At 43.0% G+C, this 15,032-nt stretch overlaps 1 protein-coding gene across 3 annotated transcripts in view; it reads left to right on the forward strand.

Annotated features, from left to right (window-relative positions):
* Positions 1-646: 646 nt before the first annotated feature.
* Positions 647-15,032, forward strand: part of LOC143222009 (irregular chiasm C-roughest protein) — a 299,381-nt gene continuing 284,995 nt past the window's right edge. For all 3 annotated transcript variants that reach the window (XM_076447808.1, XM_076447809.1, XM_076447810.1), the window contains exon 1: positions 647-1,617. In XM_076447808.1, the coding sequence (XP_076303923.1) occupies positions 1,514-1,617 (104 nt within the window). In that variant the 5' untranslated portion in view covers positions 647-1,513. The remainder of the gene's footprint in view (positions 1,618-15,032) is intronic.

Consider the following 15,032-nt stretch of genomic DNA (forward strand, 5'->3'; position numbering starts at 1 on the left):
GCGCTCTTTCCGCTTGCCGAACCTCGTTAGCGCTGTCTCGAACGACGAACGACGCGGCGAGAGCCAGTGGACACGCGCGTCGATCGAAGTGTTTCGCCAATGGCGGCGGATCATTCGAAAACACCCCCGGAGAAAGGGTAACGAAAACGAGGTAAAGAGGGACCGTTGCCCTCGGCGTAACCTTCGAATGAATCGCGTGCACCCGCGTAGTAGAATCGCGTATATCGTCGGGGGCGCATAAAGCGCAGAGGTCTCTGCACCTACGGCCTTCGTTATCCCGTACGTACGGATGTCCATGGCTCCGTACTTAGCCAACATTCATCGAGGATACATTCCCGCAGGAGAGCAAGGCGCTTGCGCGAACTCGCCGTGTCTCCTTCGCGTTCGCTCTCTCCGTCTCTCATCCAGTCCCTACTGTCTCGCTTCCCTTTCGTTTGGAGCGTACCCCGTTGCCCTCGCTTCTCCCACTGCGAAGGCAACCCGCCACGCGACCGTAGCCCCCACCAGAAACGTGAGCGTGTGTCACGCTCCAGGTAGCTCGGTGCGTGCCCATTAGAAGGAGGGGGAAGGGGCGCGTGTGCCCTACGCGAGGCCGGCGGTGGGAGTGAGCTGCTCTGCCGGTGGTGGGGATGCAAGTACGCTCGACCGAGAACTCGCCACTAGTTTCGTATCAACTCTCGCGCGAGTCGGATGTCGGCTGATCCGTGTAGAGCTCGCGCACGTCTGCCGAAAACGTCGACGTCCACATCGAAAATTATCGAATCTCCGAGGGAACGATAATCGCGGGGGGAGGAGAACTTGTTCCGCGAACCCAACGAGAGTGTGCACTGTGCTTCAGTCCCGCTTCTTCTGCGAGTGTATCCTATTTAACGTACGACGTTTAGTTCGCGCCTCAACGAAATTTGTAGTGGTTTCCTCGTTGCTCTCCGAACACCCCGTCGCAGAGCCACGCGAGTGTGTAGCCGTGTTCCGAAGCCGCGAATGTCGTGATGCTGCACGCTGACGGACGAAGATCGGCGGGGCTGCTCGACACCCTCTCGATCGCTTCCTCCTGACAGCTGCGTGCCTCGTGCGTCGTTCACCGTTCATCAGATAGATAAGTGGTCCTCTCGTTGGACAATATCGCCGCGCGGTGATAGTGGATAAAGAGATGCTGCCCCGAGTGTTTTTCCCACTGCCGGATGGATTACCCTGCAGATAAGTGGCGCACGGTGATCCGCGAACAGTGTCTGCAGTTAGTGATCTGTAGAGAAGGTGTAGCGTGGTACTACCAACAAAATAGCTTGCACGTGTGACAGTTTCCGTGCGATCCATAGATCGTGCGATCGGTGGAAGTTTCACCAGTGACCAAGGGTGTTTGATTCGGTTGGACGTAGCAGCGACCCGTCTGTGTCTTTCGCGGGATAGTAATCTGGTGTCTGGTTGATCCGTGGCTCTCTCAGAGCAATGTTGATATAGTGCGTTACGTTGAATTGATAGTGACGATACCCGGATTCTCTTCACCGCGATCGCCATGGATTTCTCGGACTTGGACGCGGCGAACTCCCGTCGCTCTTACACCAGGGATTTCATGGAACTGGTTAGGGGACGATCGACGACGCAACGGGACGTGATCAGGTAGGCGAACGCTGATATTCATTACGTGTGCGAGGATCGTCGATCTCTTCGCCGTTGCGGATACCTAGGAGAACAACGTCGATCGTTAGGGGTAGTTTCGGGGTAATATGGTTAATCTCGAATCAGAAGGGAATAATTTCCAACGCTTCGTCGCGTGTACGGATTTCGGAGCTTGGCTGTGTGCGTTGGTGTAGTAAAATTCGGAGCAACGGGCGGCCGGCTCGCGTGTTTACTCACACGTGCGAGCGCTGACGTGGTTTTTCTCTGCCACGCGAGGGTGGCTCGAAGCGAAAGAGAGAAAGAGAAAAAAATTATGCAAAAGTAAAAAGCGATCGTCGCACGCTGAAACCTAGAATGGCGCTCGAGAAACGCAGGCGAATTTCTCGTCGAGCTCCGATTTCTGGCGCGCAGCAGCGTTGTTGCACGCGTGTCTGCGCCACACGTCTTAAAATATTCACGATGAGGATCGATAGTCCACGGTTGTCGCGATTACGCGACTTCGGCCGACAACGTGCTGGCGTAGCTCGCGAGGGACCAGGTTTTCTATGATTCCGGGGAACATACTAGAGGATAAATGCACGGCACGCATCGTTGAACCATCGACCCCGAAATTCGCACGGTGTTACGAATTGCCAATCTAGCTGGGCAAAATTCAGAATGGGCGACTTTAAATACGCTTACTAACTGATACAGTTGGAGTTGCGTAAAATATACATAACCGCTGTTTTATTCATAATTAGATGTACGCGAGGATGAGATTTTTTAGCGATGAATTGACTGTACAGATGTGGTAACGAAACTTTTCTTTCGCCATGTGTCGGGAAACGTAGAGATGTGAAAATATAAGACATTGTTACTGGAAAATAATTACCGCACCGATGCAAATTATATATAAAAATTCTCTTGGTAGTCTCTTCCGATGGAATGCAATGCAATGCTGTGAGAAGAAGCACACGGTTACATGCATTTCTTCGTTACGAAATATTAACTTTATAAAAGGAGATACCTTGTCACAAAATCTCCAACGTGAAACTGAAAACTATATTACCAATAAATTTCGGAATAGTTTGTTTGACCGCGACGGTCAATTTTGGACATGTACCGCGGTTATTGAGCATACTATAAAGTGAATTAATAAATGTTTCCCCAGTTGTTCCAAACATTCTCGGGTAATATGCAATAAAAATTAGAAGATTTTATGATGGTCACCAAAATGAGTTTTATCCAGCTATATTGGTAATTCGTACAGTGCGGCGGACAGGTGGGAATTAAATGGCGTGCGAGGGAATTTAATGGCATTAGCCCCAGAGAAGTTTACGCGGTCGATATGAAAACGTTTTACGGGGCCGGTGGATACGGCCGACGACAAAGACGTGCTTTAGATCGTTGCACGATGATTAATGGTCACGTTAATGCGCGGCACATAATTAACGAGGAAAAGGATTTGTCGAAAGAGGACGGGAACGAGTCTCTGGACGTCGCATTGCGTGCCGGATGAGAACACGGGAAGACGCGTCGCGTCGGCCAGATGTTCTCGAATGTCGGCGTCTACCCTGACCGAACGGGATTAAAATATTTGAGGCTCGGTTGCTGCCCGCAGTGTGATTTATTGTAAATGCTCCATCCGATAACGCTTAATGTACTTATGTAAATCGCAAAAATGGTAGGGTGCTTGTTAAAAGCGTCGGCAGAATTTAATCAGCGGCTTGTTCAACACAGAAACCTACGATCGATCCATATTTCATTTTTATTACGAGAGCGTAGGTTTGATCGAACTCGGATTTCGTTTCATTACATTGTAAGATATGGAATGTTTGATCTCATCAGTCTTGAAATTTCTTCTTCTTAAAAGATAACGTGTAACGACATTTATATCGCTCGACATTTACTTAAATAAAATTGCAGTACTGCTGATTGTCTTAAATTAAGTAAAGAGAGAACAAAAAATCGCACAATGACGAAAAATCAAATTCGAATGCTTGACCTGTAAGAATATAAATTGGTATATGCCGTACTTAAAGTTGTATACAGCATTAATATTTCTGTTACATTGATTAGACCAATTTCAAATTGGGGAGATGCTTCCATAAAATGTTAAAAAATGCAGATTCTTTTTAAGAAACTATAAATGCATCCGTTTCGCGGTGGACCAAATTATCCGGGTGTACAGTTGAAGTTAATGTGATTTCGTTTTATCGATCTTTCAATGGTAATGTGTAACTGAAGTTTAAAAACCGAACCAAATATCTGTGGTTGTCAGGAAGAACGCCGCATGTCACATATTTTTACTTTCGAGATATTGCCGTTTAATGTTTTTATCACTAATGCTTTGACATAGGACATCGGTTAAATTGCATTATAGAAAAGACATTTTCCAAAACTTTTCTACTTGAGCTAGCAAAGATTACATATGCGTTTTGTAAATCTATGTTAGTTATACACATGCTGACAATTTCATCGAAATCGATTTACATGCACGCGAACTACTAGCGGTTAAATGGTGAAAATCGTAATATTTCATAACATTTTACATTTTCGTAATGAGCTCGGATAAAAATGTTTGAAAAAGTACCTTTTTCATTTTTTAATATAACCTGTGTCAACTGCAATTTTTTCAAAACCTGTTTTGCATGTCATTGAAATTCTACATGTTTAACGAATCTCAAGGTTAAAAAACGTTCGTACCATAATCTCCCTATTTTTCCCATATCCTGTAAAGTTTCAGCTTTAATTTTAAAAAATTTCATCGCTCTACCTCATTTCTATCGAAAGTTCTTTAATTTTGTCTCCGATTTGGACGAAAGGTCCCACTGTGCGACGCTGCTTTGTGGTGCCACGCCGAGAAGACCACAGCGGCTCGAACACTCATACATAGCGGCAATGTGCCTCGATCGTCAAACACACGGACACGTCGTCAGCGGCAAACCCTTACAAACATAAAATATTTAGCAGATCCCGTTCGAAATCTTCATCGCGAGTCTGACTCGATCTTACAGTACAAGGTATTAAGTTAGAGTTAGAAATTTTTCGAAAAACATACAAACCGGTAGGAAATTGAAGGAAAATTAATCGACGTTATAGAGTCGTAGTGGCGAGGCGTCAGACCTTTTGATAGAATTTAGGATTGCGTGTTGCGGATGAGAAAGGATCGATCCGTTCTGCGTGTTGTTGTCATCGTCGGCTCGCAGTGGGGCTACAAAGATTTTGTAATAACGAGGCTGGAGTGGAATTTACGCTTTTCATTCTCGAAGCAGTTTCGTGTCGCGACCGTTCTTTAACTTGTTGCTTGGTACTGAACTTTACAGTTCGCAGTCTGGCGGAGGGCGGCTGGAATTTTTCATTCACGAACGGCTGGGAATGGTACCGGGTGCCCCTAGGCCGCGCGTAGCAATTAGTCACGGATCGTCGGCGAACGCAACGAACGACAATAAATTCCTGAAATTGCCAATCTTGCGAGGCTGCCGTGGAACTTCATAATTCCCCGGGAAACTTGGGTTGGGAACAAAGAGCTCAAAGGCCGTGTGCGATATTCGAAGCAGGCGGGGATCGCGCGCGAGTTAGGAGCAATCAAAATCCTGCGATTTCTCGGCAGAGTGTTAATTCGGTGTAATGGCGGAGGCGAGGGGAGCGAGCTCGGTGATTCGGACCGTTTTATTACTTCGATAACGAACGCCGCGCGCAAAGTGAGCTGGTTTTACGCGAAAAACTTCCCCTTCAAATGGTATGGAAAAAAACGCGCTTCGTCAGATATTAATATTTCGGCAGCGTCGAAAGCCTGTTAAAGACCGGACAATCTTTAATCGAAAGTCTGCCAGCGATTCGTGAGATATTCAACGACGCGACAACCGACGCAACGACGGGCCGTGTAATCTCGTCGTAAAGATACAGGATTATGGATAGTAAAAAACCCGCGAGAAGTCTCACGAATAATTTTTGGAACAAAAGTGGGAACATGGAGGCAGCGCGCGACACTACATGGCGCTGTGTCTCGGTGGATCGGGTCGAGTCGGGTCGCCCGGTTTTTACGCGGGGCCACGGATGTCAATGCGTCCTCTGCGTGGCGCATTTGCCTAATGCTCGAAATCCTCGTGACCTCGCGTCTCGTAATCCGAGCGTGTATTTTAATTGGCTCACCGCGGCTACATTTTCCATGACGCGACGTGAAATAACGTCAGAGAAGATGTAACTGCGGCTTTAACTCCTTCGTTACGCGACCCCAGCCTCCGACACAGCTTTCTCTCTCTTTCTCTCTTCAACTCTTCCCTCTCTCTCTGCCTCTCTCTCTCTCTGTCTCTCCGCGACTTTACCCTTTTTTCTTCCTACCTATGCACGAACGTTCATGCATGCATGCATATACACTCGAAACGGCCGAAGCTCTCGCGTTCGCGTTTCATAATCCCACGGCTTTAATCGTACCATTGCGGAGGAGTTTGCTGTGGTGCCGATATCCACGTACGCCTCTCGACCTGTACGCGAAAACGAACGAATGAACGAAGATAACCCAATTTTCGTGGCCACTACTTGTATCGACGTGCTATGCCGCATTAGCCGTACCCTTTCTTTTGCTCCTGCTCTGCTCTGCTCTGCCATGCCTGTGCCTCTTTCCTCTACGCTTTGTGTTTCCGGTTCTGATACCCTGGAAACCTCAAAGATGCTAGATTGACTAGATTCTGTGAGAGATATTCTTTATTTCTCTATTAATAACGCTGTCAGTCTTCTTTTGTTTCGTTATGCGATTCTCTTTCTTCTTGCGCGTTTCTGTTTGTGGTTTCCACTCGAGTAAGGGTAGATTTATAGTGGAGCAGCGAGGTGAGCTGTGCGGTGAAAAAAAAGAAAAACAATGAAAATACATATGTACTTTTTCATTAGTATGTGTCAAAATGTTGTCACGAATGTTGGCTTGTTTTCACCGCGCCGCTATCATCGATGCTCGCAGCTCCATTATAAATCCACACTAATTGCGTTATCACTAGACTCCGAATACTTATGCAAAAATAGAGGTACGTGTATCGATTGCACGACACCGGAGCTAAATGTAAATTTAATTTTAATGTATTAATACTCTTAAAAAGTCTTTTAATCTCTTTTCACTGTTTTAAATTATATATATATACATCCACTCGTTTTTGACATATAAGTCTAGGTGTCGCTATCTGGACCTGTCAAACTCACGGAGGTTAGATTCTGCATTTCAATTGTTGAGATTGTATAGATGTTATCGCGGACGATTATTGTACACATTTTTTCATTCAGACGTATTTTATAAAAGAAGTATTTAGTGCAATTTCTCGATAAATGCGGTCTTGTTATTTTCAAAAGACATTACAAATTGTACAATACTATGTTCAATATGTTAATAAATAGACTAGAAAAATGTTCTGCATCGATCTTGGGAACAAGAATAAAATTAAGATTGATTTCACTCATCTTTTACTGTTTTATAGTTCACCTAGCCAATTTTTGCATAAATGCATGAAAATCCGCAATCTAGTAATAAAATTATAGTTATTAATATATTCATAAAAGTGACTAGCATAAGAAATAAAGTGGAAAGTTGGTTCTTGAAATATACTTGGAGCGTTTAATTCAGTTCCGTGATTAATCTTGACAGTGATTGATATTGACAGATTATTGGAGGGTTGTCAACGTTACGGATGCCTTCTCGTATTCCATTAAAGCTATCGAACAATTACGATGCAGTTTTAAGTAACGAGTAGTGTACGTAAATTCGTCAATGTAGAGTATTATACATATGTATAATAACTGTTTACTGCTAATCTCCACAATACCATCTAAAAATGTTCTACTTGGTGTCTTTACGTTTTGATGACATTACCTGATCGGAAGAATAGTGCGTACGTATGTATGTTAGTGATGCAATGATGAACATGCAATATTATAAATCATAGTAAGTTTGTCAAAAGTTGAATTCAACCGAATTAACGCGATTTATATACAAGGTGTCCCAGCTAACTTGACCACCTTGAATATCTTTGTTGTTTTTAAAGATACGTCAAATGTCTGAAGGACAAAGTTGAATGGTAAAATGGAGCTCATAAGATACCAACAAAATTTTTTTTTTCATGTAATTCTTTTTAGAGATATGAAGGTCACCTTCGTTTTTTTTAATGGAATGAGGTATTTTTTAATACATCAATCGATGCAGCTGGACATTCGTTATAAAAAGGTACTAACCTATGTATGTCGAAAAGTTAGTAGTTCAGGAGACATTTCAATTTAAATAACTCTAAAATACCATTACTGTCGTACTAACAATAAGACGTTAGTGTTTACTTACTTATGAATGAATTGTGAATACTAATTTTGACAGACATGCTGCTTAAGTGTCCATTTATTTGACAGGTCACTCTGCGTCTCGTAGTACATATTGTCACGGAGTAACAGTAACGGACAAACCTAATAAAAGCCGTCGAACATATAATATTTGCGATAGATTTTACTTGAATCGTAGCGAAGCTCTGCAAAACCAAATACCGTGCACGGAGATTATTTATACGCTTTCATTCTGAAATAATGAGCTGCGCACGGCACGTTAACCTCGATCTTATTGCTGACGCGTTCCGCCGTCAATATTTTCATTTTCAATCGAGCAGGTGCGCTATTCCGGAGAGAAATGCAAAAGGGAACGGGGACAAAGGGAGGGGAGATCGAAGCAAGTGGAAGAATATTACAGAGCGATATTTTCCCGAGCAACAGAGACATTCGGCGTTCTAGTTGAAAATTCAAACCCGGATATCTTCTCGTTTCGCGGAAGTGTGGTCTGCGGGGGCGGACGTCGAACATCGCGAGGCGATACAGCGAGGTTGAATTACCGTGGCGCGGCAGAAGCTCGCACAGTAGCAATTTCAAATCGAAAATAATCCTTTTATTACTCTTTCCCGCGGATTCGATGGAGTTTTCGAGGGCAAAGTCTTTCGAATCACGCGTGGTGGAACGAGAGGGGTTCCTATCGCCCGTATACGACCGTGTTTGTCCTAATAAAACCCAGACCGGGGAAAGACTGCGAGGAGGGGCCTCTGGATAGAAAAGGGGTTAGGGAAACACCTCGCGGTGTTATGCAGCGTCGAAAGTTTGACCTGGTTCCGTGAAATTATCCTGCCATTTGGCAGCCGAGCTGCCAGGCTCCGTCTCGCCGTAAAACTCCGCGGAAAGAAAGAAAGCGCCGTTATAGGGTGGCCGCGTTCCGCCAGACCGGCACCAGAGGAGGAATCGTAAAGAAGCATACGTTGTCGTAAAGCTAATACCCTGCTGTAGCAATTTTTTCGGTTCCGACCCGACTGAACCCCTACTGTATCTCGTGTCTCGGATTTTACTGCACCCAAGGGTGCGGATTAGTCGCAGATTTCTTCAAAACTCACGGATTTGTTCTTAGAGCTAGCTATTTGTAACATGTTCTTACAAAATTAACACTTTATCTACTAGAAGCCTGTTAGTAGGATTTCCAATAATTGTTCCATGCCGAAGTGGACGGGTAGTATAAATGGGTATGAGGTATAATTCTTTCTGCAGAAAGAAGTATTGTAAAAAGAAGTGTAAAATTTCAGTGGTCGACGATTCGTTTTCGGGAAACTCGAGGTTGAACATTCAGCGGTTACGCGTGCTGTTGATAGGAGTCGGCTGACGCGTCTGGCCACTGCCGACCTATACTACTTATTGCGAATGCTAGCGCGCGAATACATCGAACCTCAAACTCGGTTTTTTCAATAAATGTTATTTCTTTGTTCATTTATTTAGTTTTTCAAATCACTTGGCATGATCACGAGGCACCTTGTATAACAAACGACTTAATTATTAGATTGCATTATTCGGGGCGAGTTGTTGGTTCAGAATATAATTACGTTACAGTATTATAAACATTTCCAACTTTTGTCAACTATTTTAGGAAGACGAAACATGAAAGTGTACAGAGTTCTTCTCGTAAAGTGTTTACAAAAATGGAAGAGGAAGAACTTACACTATACCTTATCGGTAGCACGATAATCTATGTCAATTTTTTTATGCTTGTATTATTTTTCGCGAAACAAAGGTGACCTATCAAACAAAGGTAAACCAATGCTTCTAATTGATTATAAAAAATCAAGTCGTTTGGTGCAATTATAAAAATGTTATTCTATTTTAAAGAGCGTACGAATACTTTTTCCACTCACGGTATACGCAAGGAAATAAATGTTTGAATAATTTCTGATGGATGCGCGCCTCTGCAATTTCAGTAATTGCGAATGAAAAATATTGGGACTCGTAAATATGATACATATTAAGCAACATATAGCATATCAGTTGAAAAAAAGGTCACCTTCGTTTCTTTGAGAATAATGGAAATATAAAAAATTGACATATTGTGTTGCCAGTAAGATATATGAATACAGTGTGGCCCGGAAATCCTAGTACAGTCGAACGGCGATTCTCGGGGGTGATTCTACATACGAGAGTAGGAAAAAAATTCGGTATAACATTTTTTATCCGAATCATCATTTTCGATCAAATCGAGTTTGAAAATGCAGTGAATGCACGTGCTATTGCATAGGAATCGTCTGACGCGTCTGACCATGATCAACCAATTCTACTTCCTGCATATGCTAAAGCACGCGAACCTGGCGGAACTTTAAACTCGATTTTCTCGAAAACGAGCTGCCAAACGAGAAAATGTTCTTCCTTTTTTATCGATTTATTTTTACATGTAGAATCATCCTCCGCCCAGTTCTACTACGATTTCCGGCCTACCCTGTACATACTGTCTTTCTCCTCCATTTCTGTTTGACACTAAACCTACCCCCACTGATCGAAATGACCGGTTCCAGATTTATTATTTTACAATTATTGAAATAATAAAAATGATTTTATAAGAATTGATTGTATACATTATCTTCAGTAGAGTTAAAGTTTAAATAAAATCAATCTTGTCATACTTATAAGGGAACATCTTTTAAGGCTCGGTAGGTGTAGTGTTAAATGCGATCCATTTTACCGCGAACACCTTGTATATGGCATTAATACAATCACAGTCTTCATCGTCTGGAAATAAAATAAGATAAAATCAAATAATTAATCGCCTAAAGGAGAATGCATGCAGTTTCTTAAAGTTGAAATTTCAATGTGGAAAACGCGGTACACTTCGATCGCGCCTCGATTACTCGAAATAGTTTGGAACCGCGTAAGCACGCGGAGCGTGATTAACGCGGCTTTAATTCGCCTTGACGTGCCCCTCGTTGAGACGCGACGCGCGATTTTCCCTCATAGCCGGTGCCGGAATTGCAGGAACTACCGCGACCACTTGCGAAACACTCTGTCCAAACTAGACACATATACGAAATGCGATGGAACGGAGGAAGGAAACTTGTGCGAATTATGCTGCGATATCGATACGCTCGAGAACAATCTGGCTGAAAGTTCATCGCCGCGCGTCAATTCCGTCGGCCACACGGATGGAATTACGGGAGGGTAGTGCTCGCGAATTATCTCTTGTCGACGAACGTTGGTGAATCAGTTTACAGAGAGAGCTGCAAGCGCTATCCGGAAAAAAATCATTCAGATAATTAATTAACTGTTATCTTGTTTCTTCAATTCCCGAGTCTTTTCATTAAGAGTAAACGATTCTTGCCAAGCATTGAATTTCTCGCGATTATGTATCATACCCATTACAGCTCGCTGCGATTGAGTTCAATCCTTTTGCTGCTTTAGGTTTGCTTTCGCAGGATGTTCGTGCATTTGCGTCTCCTATCTCGCAGATTGCTGTAATACAAAAAGTTTAATTAACACGGTATAACGAAATCAGTATTGTGTATCTTGTTTTATGGGTAGTTGTCAGTATTTCCAAAAGGAACAGACGGTTGAAATGCCGCGGATAAATGGAGTTGCAAAATATTAAAATGTTTGAGTGACTGGTTTCCAGAGATACTTCGTGATGCTTCGTTATCACAAGTTGCTAGTTCAATGTATTTACCTTTATTCGGACTGTTATATATTAGTACAGTGATTCAAGTTTCTTTTTTCAGACTGCGTCGGTCGAGGTTGCATGAACACGTTCCGCTTAACTCGCAGGATACAAGCAAAATAATAGTATAATAAAGAAACTGGTTTTGCTTAATTAAAGAACATAAAACGTCTTCCTCGCTACAGCCATTTTGAATTACCGATCACGTGAGGCTGCGGCAGCACAACAAATCTTAGAGGGTAGCTTTAATAAGAACCAGTCCAAGACGCGGCTCGGACTTTTATTACTCGTATGTTTCTATTTTCTATTTCCAGATATTGTTGCATGCTCGAATAAAACGTAATTTGTGGAGTTGAGGATTCAAACTATTTTTTTACAGTACTACGAAATGAGCTCTCGGCGAATAGGAATGTTAACAAATCGAACACTGATAGAATATCGTTCTTCATCTCAGAAATTTATACATAATTATGGAATATTTTATCGGAAAAATCGAACATTTCCAATAATTGTTCTGTGAAAGGAAGCTTCAGACTCATCTTTCATGCAGAGTATCTCGGGACTATTACTTCTATTAACTTCCATTTTAAAAAAATAAGTACAACAAAACAAATAACATTTTTTTTGGTATAATACTTTAATAATACTTGTTTTGTTTAGTTTCGGATACGTGTCTGTGCTGATACGATCCGATAGCGCGCCTATACTCAAATGCATTAAAGAATGTTGGTCTGATCGGTGCTATCGGCTGACGCGTCTGATCATAGCCGACCAATTCTACTTGTTGTGAATGCTAGGCATTGCTAGGGCACGCGAAGCAGTACGAACTTACAAACCTAGATGCTATCCGCCTTCGTTTTATAATCACTAGACATTAGTTTAAATAATCAACGGTAGTTGTGTAAAATTTTCGCCCTGTAATTTGAATTATTTGCTAGATGTTCATTACCAAGTTTTGAAAAGCGTGCCGAGTTTGCTGTTGAGTTGTACATTCTATTTTTTTCTCAAAAGTTCGTGAGAACTTCCCATATTTTTAGAACGTTACTTTACAGGATAGTAAAAAAGTAAGCTCCTTCACGAATTATTTTCTTATTGAATACTGTTCAACAACTTGGATTATAGTGAGAAGCAATTAATACATAATATTAAGTTTCTATCCTCTTTTCCCGTCCAGAGCTTCTAACTACGTAACTGATAATTAATTCTTTCACTTACTTTCTGCTACTAGTGATGTATTTATTATTTTGTGTCATGACATAAATCGACGGAATGTATATTCGGTCGATTCACGTTATAATACCGAAGGATAAAGTAAACTAGTCGTAAACACAATGTCGCCAACATCAGACGTACGTTAGTAAGAATTGGACTTGTACGTAACTGAATGTATCCGCATAAAAACGCTTAGAAAATTTAATCAAAATCGAAAGTAACAAACAATGACTCTTATTATATTATTCGAATAAATATGCAATCGATATTCGAATAAATAATGACGAATTATCCGAATGACTTGTTACGTACAAAGAATAATTTTCCGAATAAAAAGTTCGACTAGAAAAACAATTTCTCCGAATAATTATTTCAGACAACCATTTATTCGGAACAATTCGAATAATGCCTAAATCTGGTACGAAGAGCCGAAGCCTAACTTTGCATAGCATTCCGAAGAATAGAAAATAACTCCGAACGCGTTTCTGAAATTGAGAGTTCAAGAAAAGCAATTGAGTGAAAAAGCGGAGGATTGTAGAGAGACGGAACAGATGGAATCGGTGGGTTTAGAAAGTACGAAGGGTCGCGCAAACTTTGGATCGCGTTCCCCCTGCTTTCCGAAATCGTAAAATTCCTCATATCCGTAACCGTAGCCTCAGTTTCCACAATTCGGTTTCGGTTTGCTCCTTGCAGCTGCAGAGTTCGCCGGGTTCTCGAGAATTCTGGCAAATATTATCTTGCCGAAATTTTCGTGGACTGCGGTGTAGTTCGTCGTACATTTCGACGCGCGAACTCTCCTCGGTTTTGATTCCGGCGGCTGGACGATATGAAGTGCGCCCCTGCACAAGCCGAAAGGTTTCCCAGTGCTCGCGAAATTTCCGGTGAGATGGTAGCTGAGAGCGGGGCCCTGCAAAAATGCTTGTCTCGTCTGGGCGCGTTCGCCGATCGAATTTCTGCGTGTTCGAGTTGCCGCGAGCCCGTCGCCGGATATTTCGAGCGCGACGAGGGTGAAAATAAATAGAGGAGACACGACACGACGTGGAGAAGGCGGATCGACGGGACTGTCGAAAACATTGAGAAAGATGAGCGAGCGCTCGGGTGAACATGATATTATAGTAATTCGGGCATGAAGGCGGCGAACCGTGAAACTCTGTGCGCCCGAGAGAGAATCGTGTACCGATCTTTGGGCCGATTTGTCGGCGTGAATTCACGACCTTCGAGGAACCAGACGATGATATAACGTCGAGAGAAACGAAAGACTGGTCCGGGCTCCTAGGCCACGTAACTCGTTGGCTCGTCCTACCGTGGTAGTAGCTAGCTATCCTACCCTCTTCTTCGCTCCCCTTTGGACCAGCTCTTTCGCACACCGTCTCTTTCCGACTCTTGCTCGGTTTTTCTCTTGCCGCCTCTATCTCTCGTACTCGATCGATTCGCTAAAAGTAAATAAAATTCGCCCCTCGGTTGCTGGCAACGGCTCCCGCGCCAGTGTAAGTGTCAGTGTTGGGTGTAATGCAATAAATCAGGGCGTCGATGGGAAGCCGAAAGTCATCGAACAAAGTCGGCCCACATAATTCTCCGTCTCGCTTCGAGCTTCGCCCAAGCGGGGAACGTCTGCAACGTTCCCCCAGCCGCCGCCGCAGCCAGGCTCGCCAGTGATCTTTCGAAAATCACTCGTAGAAGCGTAGAAATCGATCGTGCCGGAATTTTACCTCTCCCTTGCTAGTTAATAGGATCGTTCCAAAGGATGTTGCCACGGAGCCACGTTTGTTATCTTTCACGGACGGTGTCTTTGACGTTCCAGCGGCTGATGTTGAGACGGAAACTACGGTTCCTGGAGAATTGGGTTCGATACACGCTATTGGTCCCCTCGCGATCGGTTCACGTTCAATGATCTCACTGTCGATTCACTCACTTCATCACAATTCGTAACCACTTCTTCTACAAAATGGCAGAATATTTCAACGATAAATGTGATTATTACTAATGGGGAATGCTTTACATTATATTTGCATTTAGCAGATGAAGATAAAAGGGTGAGTCCCGTAGCATGACGACTTCAAATAACTCTGAAGTGCGTTGTGACATATTTTTTTGTGATCGGGGTCACCTTCAGTTTCTTGAAATGGAATGGAATCTTTTCTCGAATTCGGATAAAGTACTGCGTTCTCCATAAAAAAAAGTATTACACTAAATAGCGCTTAAAATGAATAGTTCCTATAATATTTTTAACACAAATTATATTTCAAGCAAT

This window comes from Lasioglossum baleicum, chromosome 3, assembly GCF_051020765.1.
Source record: "Lasioglossum baleicum chromosome 3, iyLasBale1, whole genome shotgun sequence".
Lineage (NCBI taxonomy): Eukaryota > Metazoa > Arthropoda > Insecta > Hymenoptera > Halictidae > Lasioglossum > Lasioglossum baleicum.